This window comes from Miscanthus floridulus, chromosome 5 (genome assembly GCF_019320115.1).
Source record: "Miscanthus floridulus cultivar M001 chromosome 5, ASM1932011v1, whole genome shotgun sequence".
Classification (NCBI taxonomy): domain Eukaryota; kingdom Viridiplantae; phylum Streptophyta; class Magnoliopsida; order Poales; family Poaceae; genus Miscanthus; species Miscanthus floridulus.
This window is the reverse complement of record NC_089584.1, coordinates 89,210,062-89,218,924: the sequence shown is the minus strand read 5'-3', so window position 1 is coordinate 89,218,924 and position 8,863 is coordinate 89,210,062. Positions and strand designations below refer to the sequence as shown.

General features: G+C 48.9%; 1 protein-coding gene across 1 annotated transcript; it reads right to left on the bottom strand.

Annotated features, from left to right (window-relative positions):
- Window positions 1-4,609: 4,609 nt before the first annotated feature.
- LOC136452563 (carbonic anhydrase, chloroplastic-like) lies at window positions 4,610-7,443 on the bottom strand. The gene is made up of 6 exons (XM_066453167.1): window positions 7,103-7,443; window positions 6,944-7,005; window positions 6,804-6,852; window positions 5,312-5,428; window positions 5,144-5,197; window positions 4,610-4,654 (listed from the first exon to the last, which is right to left on the bottom strand). Exons 1-6 carry the CDS (start codon window positions 7,241-7,243, stop codon window positions 4,610-4,612), a joined length of 468 nt encoding a protein of 155 aa, XP_066309264.1. The 5' UTR covers window positions 7,244-7,443.
- Between the last annotated feature and the right edge of the window lie 1,420 nt (window positions 7,444-8,863).

The window sequence follows — 8,863 nt, the reverse complement described above, 5'->3', positions numbered from 1 at the left end:
TCGAGGCCAAGCCTCGAAAGCGACAGTTTGACAGTTGATCTTCATCAGCGTCAGTTCACCATCTTGTCAGCTCAGATGGCTCGCACCAAGAATGTTGGTGGTGGCCCAGGTGATAATGATCGGAGGCCCCCGCCTCGTCAGCCAGCCAGATCCAAGGGCAAATCAACCAAGCAAGTAACATCCAAGAAGCGGAAGTACCCCGACGTAGAGACAGCCAGAGCAGCAGCTGTTGCAGAGGCCGCAGAGCGTGCCGAGAGAGGTGGCACCCGCAGCGGAATTGTCATTACAGATCAGCCAGTTTCACCCGCAGTCAGAGCTGCGATTGAGAAGGTTGAGCGTCGTCACGGTAGTCCAGCTGGGACTGCCACGCTTGTAGGACGACGGGTTGCCATTGAGGAGGGTCCGTCAGCACAGCAGCAGCCTCCACCAGCAGAGCCTCAGCCAGCCCAGGAGACTCAGGAGAGTCAGGAGACCGAGCCGGCACCTCAGCTACGCCGCTCGAGTCGTACCAGTGCTGTAGTTCCACCGAGGCCAGCTACACAGCGCAGGGGTTCACGCCCTCCGCCCAGACCACAGGGTCCGCCTCCAGTGGTTCACCTCGACTTGAGGGCCGCTACAGCCAGGCAGGTTCAGCAGCTGCGGTTTGTTGAGTTTGAGGTCTGGTTTCCTCCGAGGAGGGATGAGAGAGCAGCTGAGGGGTTCTACACGCCACTGCAGGAGGATTTCTACAATGCATATCTAAACAGTGGGGCAGTGTTCAGATCACAGAGGGTCTGTCCGATAGAGTCCATTGTGGCAGCAGCCGGAGAGGGCATTCGGCAATACTTGTCAAATTTGCCAGGACTGTCAGATCTGATTGGACGGACAGGGATATATGTACCTTCTTGGGTTCGTCAGTTTTATGCCTCGCTCTACATCGATCCTCATCACAGATTCATTCACTTTGCCTTCAACGGCAAAGACTATAGAGTGACGAGTAGCAGGGCCAGAGAGATACTGAGACCACAGGAGCAGCCTGTAAGGATGTATGAGGTTTGCTATGGACATCAGGAGCCTCCCAGGCGTCCTCATGGAGGGTTGGTGGCCCCTACAGACTTAGTGCGCCATTGCTTCAAGGAGCCGTTTGGTGAGGGGTCAAGCAGGAACTCCAGTGACTTGACTCCTACAGCGAGGATACTAGAGGCCATCATCAGGAGGACATTGCTTCCCAGGTTGGGATACAGGGAGGGCCTGACTCGCTTACAGCTCTGGCTTCTCAATGCCATTATGCAGATGACAGTGTTTGACATCTGGGACCTCCTTCTTTCAGAGATGGAGGATACTATAGCTGAGGGATTCAAGGGTCGCAGGCAGCTTCCCTATGCTCACTGGATCACGTTTCTCATCCGCAGAGTTATGATTGATAAGCCCCCTGGCATGATGGATGAGTATACAGGTGCCACTACGGAGTTCCCAGCTTACAACCTGTCACAGAGGATCAGACACGCCACTCCCCCGGCACCCAGACAGACTAGCCGTCGTCCCGACGTGCCAGAGTCCGCAGCTCAACAGGACGAGATCATCAGAGGGATAGCAGCCACTGAGGAGGCGGAGCTAGAGGCACAGCAGAAGGTGAGTGAGTACAGTGACAGCTCCGACGACGACTACCAGCCTATACCTCAGATGCCTCCACGCAGACACGATGCAGAGGCAGGTAGCTCCAGTTCTGCTCCACCAGCTCCACAGACAGACCCCGCTCTCATTGCTATTCTTGAGCGGATGCAGCAGGATCAGACACGACAGGCACAGGAGACTGCTACAAACTTCGCACAGTTTCAGGCTCGTCAAGACGAGTTTCAGCGGCAGCAGCAGCTCCTTCAGCACCAGCAGTTACTTATGCAGCAGCAGCTCATGGGATTCATGCAGCATGTAGTGACAGCAATTGGGATCCCACTGCCACAGACTTCGCCCCAGCTTGCACAGCCTCCTACCACTTCGACGACTCCAGCAGTACAGCCTATCGGGCTTCAGAGTCAGGGACAGCCTCCAGCTCAGTTTCCTTCACCTCCTGTACAGGTGTCCCAGTGGTTAGCCTCACCTGGTGTAGCCCCGCAGTTCACTCCTTATCACACGGGTTTCTCACCAGAGCAGACGTCCTCACTATTCGTGCCTGAGTCGTCAGTCTCCAGGAGTCTTGGAGCATCATTCAGTGAGTTGACCGGCATGCCTACCCCGCCTCACATGCATACTGCCGGTCCGTCTACAGCCGCTCCAGCTATCATGACTACTCAGCGGCTCCCCTCGTCTGTCGCCTCGTCAGATCCTACGACAGACATACTTGCAGCTTCACAGGCAGCACCAGCTCAGACCCAGACCGCTTCAGCGACACTTCCTGCTTCAGAGGGTCAGTCAGTTCAGAGCTCAGGGTCAGATGATGATGGCGCCCAGTTCCATCTTGCTCCACGTACTTCAGCGCCCGACTCGTCCGCTGCAGCCCCGCCGTCCGACCCCTAGGTTTTGGTGTTTGACGCCAAAGGGGGAGAGGGTTTGAGTATGTAGACTTAGGGGGAGCGAGTTTCAGGGGGAGCTAGTTATCTAGTATTAGCTTATTATATACTTTTGGAGTTTTATTTGTGTGATACACTATTACTTATGCATTCGTGTGTTTACTTTCATGCATACTCTTATTTATATGTGATAGTGCTATCTACGTGGTTGTGATATTTGACATGTGTGACTTCTACTTTGCTTTATCTCTATGTCATATCACTTGTGGAATGCTCATTTGCTTTTGCTTCCGCGTTTACACTTCGAAGCAAATGAACTTTGTTATTGGTACTCATGCTCAATTCATATCCTTTGAGTACATTGTTTTGGCTTGGGTCATATAAGCTTGACTAACTCTTTTTGTTCTTATTGACAAAAGCTTATATGAATCAAGCCCGTCAAAAACCTCACTCCATAACATACTCGAGGTGGTATTGTCATCAATCACCAAAAAGGGGGAGATTGAAAGCATCTAGGCCCCTAGTTGGATTTCGGTGATTAATGTCAATACAAGATTACTATGACTAACGTGTGTTTTGCAGAGACAATTAAGTTAGGTCATGGTAATAGAGATCGATTGGGCAATCGAGGTTGTCATGCCCCTACGATGGAAATCGTTTCGGTTTTTCAAAGGATGGACGACAAGGTTAAGGATAACTAGTTCTAAGTGTCGATTGAAGTTGGAGAGACACTTAGAGTAGTTTAGGACTTTGTTTTTCCTTTGGCCGTACTATAAAGGGGGGTATGAACGGGTAGCTTGACCTAGTTGAGTCTAGTGAGTTAGGTGTGGTGCACATTTGTTCAAACTAGCTCTAGGTAGCTCCTATGAATGCCTAATATCTTTTGGAGCAAACTTCATTCACATATGTTCGGAAGTTGGAAGTGAATGGAGGGTCAAAACACTGACCGGACGCTGGCTCCGGTGCGACCGGACGCTGGCCGCAGGGTCCGGTCAGTTCATTTGACCGAGGGGATCAAGTCTGGTTTGACCGGACGCTGAGGGCCAGCGTCCGGTCGACTCCAGTAAGGGTCCAGACTTGGAAAAGAGTGACCGGACGCGTCCGGTCAGTGTGACCGGACCCTGTGTATCCAGCGTCCGGTCGTTTACAGTAAGCATCCAAGAGCGACCGGACGCGTCCGGTCAGTACTGACCGGACCCTGACAGCGTCCGGTCATCACTTGAAAACTGGTTCGCGGGTTGAACTGACCGGAGCGTCCGGTCATCACGATCGGAGCGTCCGGTCATCCCGCAGAAGCTCATAACGGTTCGTTTTTCAGGCTGGCTTATAAATAGAAGCTCCACTCGTGAGTGGAGGATCTTTTGCTCATTCCAACAGCTGAGAAACACGTTTGTGAGTGCCAAGAAGAGCAAGGTCCTAGTGAGGTGTTTGTGATTCGAGAATCCAAGAGAGTAGCCTCACTAGCAAATCAAGAGTAGCAAAGTGTGCATCCATCTTCTCATTAGGCTTCGCGTGGTCAAGTGAGAGTTCGTGCTTGTTACTCTTGGTGATCGCCATCACCTAGACGGCTTGGTGGTGATTGGGAGTTTGGTGTTCACCCGGCGGAGCTTGTGGGTGACCCAACTCAAGTTGTGAGCGGTTTTGGGTGATTCGCCGCGACGGAGTGTCGAAGAATCAACCCGTAGAGAGCACTTGATCCTTGCGCGGATCAAGGGGGAGCTACACCCTTGCGCGGGTGCTCCAACGAAGACTAGTGGGGAGTGGCGACTCTCCGATACCTCGGCAAAACATCGCCGCGTTCCTCTCTCTCTCTCTATTTACTTTGAGCACTTACTTTGAGCAATTTAATACTTGTTTAATTTCCATAAGAATTGCTTGCTAGAGTAAGTTTGGAACTTAGGTTGAGAGGTTGTTGTGCATTAGTTTAATATAAACACTTTTCTAGGCACAAGGGGTTAATTGGGCTATCCGTAGGATTTGATTATTGCAAGAAAAATTTAGAATTAGCCCAATTCACCCCCCCTCTTGGGCATCTTGATCCTTTCAGTTTTCTTTATCACCAAACATAGTGGAGACAGACAATTTGGAGCAAGATTAAGATGACTACTTACTAGGTGTGTGGTCTATCTTCCTTCAAAGAGAGGAGTGCCCTGATTCCACCACAGCAGCTGTGACCAATAACCACAATACACTCAACCTGAGAATAGGGTGTCCATCAACTTGTTTTCCATGGACAGAAGAATAAATCTCTTATAGTTCGTAATAGGGCAATTTATGTGACTATATACAGTATAACTGCCAGTATCATTCCATTGTAGGAATATTTTATTCCTCTGCACAAATTTCAGTGGTTTTGATATAGCTAATGGAGGTATAGTTACCCCAGCGATTCTAAACAGCAAACTATAAATTTAGGTTTATTCATAAAGTATTAGATAAATGACACATGACAAAAAAAACCTTCCCAAATCATGCTAACAATTAGGGAGGAGTGCAACAGCATCCTGTAGCACAAGTAGTCTGGTGGCACTGTGTTTTTATTGTCTTTTTTTTCTTACAAGACTATGTCATATTCATTGACAAATGAACCAAAACACATGAATGCAAGATGGATGTTTTTGGGTTAGGCATTCTAAAAACAACAGGGAGAAGCTCACCTTGAGGATGGTCACAGCATACTCGATGGCTGAACCGATATTGCAGTGCACATTCTGTGGTAATACATGAATGTCCAGGTTAATTAATTGTACCTCCAAAAGCACTGGCCAGAATTATTACTTCTTCTTGAAAATAAAATATGAAAAATAATCTCCATAAGCATGAACCTGCTTGTAGGCTGGGACCAGGCTGGCAATATTACGGACAGTAAAGGCTTCTCCTGGCTTTAGGTCATGGGTCACTGATGGACAAACACGCGAGTCAGAGCATGCAAACACCATGTACTGCAAGAAATAACAGAATAACCATCAAATCAGAGAGGAGAAAAAAAGGCTGACTCCTTAGAACACGGACCTTATAGAGATCAAAGATTTCCGGATGGAATGGTTTTGACTATAGATTTATTGGGGACCTTCGCAACACAGCAAGGAAGTAAATAGACATTGAATGATTCACATCCACTCCGGCCAAATATCCAGAAGATGAGTGAAAGTTGTTCATGTATCCTTTATGTGTCTTCTTCAGTCCTTCCCATTAAATGAATGATGATGTGAATGAACATATTACAGAGACCAATCAGACCATAAACACTACAACTTGGTAGGAGGCATTAATTATTTTGGTGGAGCTCCAGGTTCCAAGTCCCACCTGACGCAGCAGGTAGGTTACTTGCTTATCTCCAGTTGACCAAACTGATCATCTCCAGATACTAAGTTACAGAAACTCATAGAATGTATGAAATCATATGAAGTGTGAAGTGTAAATTAAACTACAACCCAAAGGACAAGACCAATTGCCAAACAGACAATATGTAAATATGCATGACGGGGTGAAAAGACTCATTTGCCTCATCTGTTTAACAGGCAATCAGAGTATCAGACACCACCACATGCACAATTCTCTTGTGTATTTATTATTGTTGGAGTTCCACCTTTAGAAAAATGCTCCAACCACAAAAGCGACCCTCCAGACCGCAAGGTTTGTTGCCGCCCCATCAAGAATTTGTATGCAGGGTGAAGCGGCAAGGTGGGCATGATTCAGTTTTTATGTTATATATATAACCAGTTTTGGATGGGTGTAATTGCATTTTGAAGTTATCATCAGCTTATTCTTGTATGTGAGCAACACACAGATTGCCATGTTTAACATTTGACCCTGTGCGGCCAACAAGTCTACTCATTTAGTATCATGAGGAGAAGAAGCTAATTCTGGTCTATGGTCCAACACAGACCGCTGCAAAACTGAAGCTACTAGTATTACCTTTTGTTTTAAAGACCTACTCCGTACTTCTGAACTGAAGAACTGCAGGTTAATTCTTGTTTGTGGGATTTCATTTAGTATCCTAAGGTTTCCAAAACTATGAGACCAGAATTTCGATTAGTAAATTTGTTATTCAAACTTATAAATAAGTTGCAAATAATCAGACTTCTCGTATATATACGAGAAGTCTGATTATTTGCAACTTATTTATAAGTTTGAATAACAAAATAACCATACATTTTGTTCAGTTTTTATTTTATTTGAGAATATTCTATTTGGCTGAACTATCGGTGTGTAGTTATCCTTAACAGATGCACACATTGATGAATGAACACATCCTGAATACAGTTGAACGAACAGAGGTTTTTGTCCCCCCAGGCATCAATGGATGGAAAATACCTTCGGCGACTGGGCAGACTTGAGCTGGCCGAACAACTTTGGGTTCTGACTGCAACAACCCCCAAATCAGAAGAACGAACTGAATCAGGTACACACTCAAATTCAGTTGCAGAATTCCTTGACCGTAAGAGCAAACTCACTCGTAGATGTTCTTTTTAAACGTCCGGAACCCAGCCTTCAATCTCTCTGCAGCGCCCAACCCCTGCAAACATCGGCAGCAGCCGTCAGCCACGAGGGTGAAAGCTGAAACAACACAATGCGGGCAGGTGACGAGAAAATTGCAGGAACTGGAGACTGACCTCGCTGTACGCGACCATCGGTGCTGGGTAGGGGTAGTTGGCAGCGCTCGATCCGCGCCGGATGAACTGTTCCTCATGCATCGCCATCGGGTTTTCCCGCGGACGCTTTCGATCGTGGAAGCAGCCGCAGCAGCCCCCCATCGCCGATCCCGCTCGCGAGCCGCTCGAGGAGGGAGAGATCGATGGAGGGGAGTGCGTTCGTGGCTGGCTCGTTGCCTGTCTTTTTGGACTGTGCACGAACCGAAGGGGAGGTGAAGGACTGGTTTTGCAGATTTTGGTCGGGATGGAAGCCGCAGTGGCGGACTCACATGGCGGCTGCTCGTAAAGCCTCGTGCTAATTTGTTTGTACGGCTGATTTGCTAAAGAGAACAATATTGTATGATAGCTTATAAGTCGATTTATAATGACAGCCAAATATTATCATAAGCTAAAGTTAGCTTTTAATTTTTTTTTATACTTTAATAGAAGAGAGAGAAAACCTAGTTCTTAATTCAGAGCTAGACTCGTACACATGTTTTAAGATTATGTGAAAGCGTTATGTAAACCTAATTATACTATGAGTCATTGCTAAGAGCTAGCACTACTAGAGAGGTTAGCTTAGCTAGTAACTGATTTATATCGTTACGGGTGCCCTATGGGATACTATTCGTTATTAGCAGGGGATTGACTAGGACGTTATTAGGCTTCCTCCGATTTGAACGGGTAGGCACTGAAGCTGAAAGCGATTAGAGTTCTGTTCAGGTCTTAGATCGTCCTATAGCTCACGCCGCAAAGCCCGCTTGGCACAATTTCTTTCACCGGCTTCAGGACCGGTTTGTAAATGAAATAGCTTCACCCAATGATTATTGTTGAGTATATCAAACAAAGGGTAGATTAAACCTTTCTCTAAAAAAAAGGGGTAGATTAAACCTTTAGATTAGCGCCATGACGGTTCAATTAAGCGTAACAATCAGTTTTGTTTTTTAAGAAGCACCGTACCAATCAGCTAGGAGGAGCTTCGGGCTAAGAATGTCTCCAACGGCCCGCACCTAAAATCGAGAGGCATTCCATGATTTGCGTAGCGTACAGTAAAAAGGTCATGGATCCAAAACTTTCCTTTTCCAACAACCGACACAAACGAGAACCCCGGAACGCCACGTCGGGCCGCTCCCGTCGCCGCCGGGGAAGCCCCGGACCCGAGTGGGAGGTGCTCGCCGACGTGCTCCCGCCGCCCGTTGACGCTGAGGAGGGGTTTGTGTACACCTCTCACCACAGGGAGGAGGCGGCGGCGTACGAGGTGCTCGTGGCAGGCGGGGAGGGGATGTTCCTCAAGAACAAGGCCCCGGCCGCCAGATCCGCTGTCGAGGCGCTCCCGTCCGCCGTCGTCTCGGCCGGCCAGGAAGGCGAGGGGGATGAGTGCGCGGTCTGCAAGGACGGGGTAGCCGCCGGTGGCGTGAATAGCACCTGTTCTTCTTTCTTCTTGTCCTTGGCAGTAGGAGTCGCCGGTGTCACGCCGTGGGATGAAGGGCGCCGGAGCTCGCAGGCGCGGCGAAGTGACGGGACGGATGCGGGCGGCCCCAAGGCCTCACCGGAGCCGGGTGCGCGCGGCCATGGCGGTGGAAGAGGAGGCGCTCATGGGGGGCAGCGCGTGGCTGCAGCTCGCGAGCTCACGCGGTCGTAGCTCGCAGCCTCGCCGGGCGCGGCCACGACAGTCGCCGCGGGGTAGCGGATGCAGCGGCAGGCGACTCAGGAGAGATTGGGGCCGAGCGCAGAGTAGAGGAC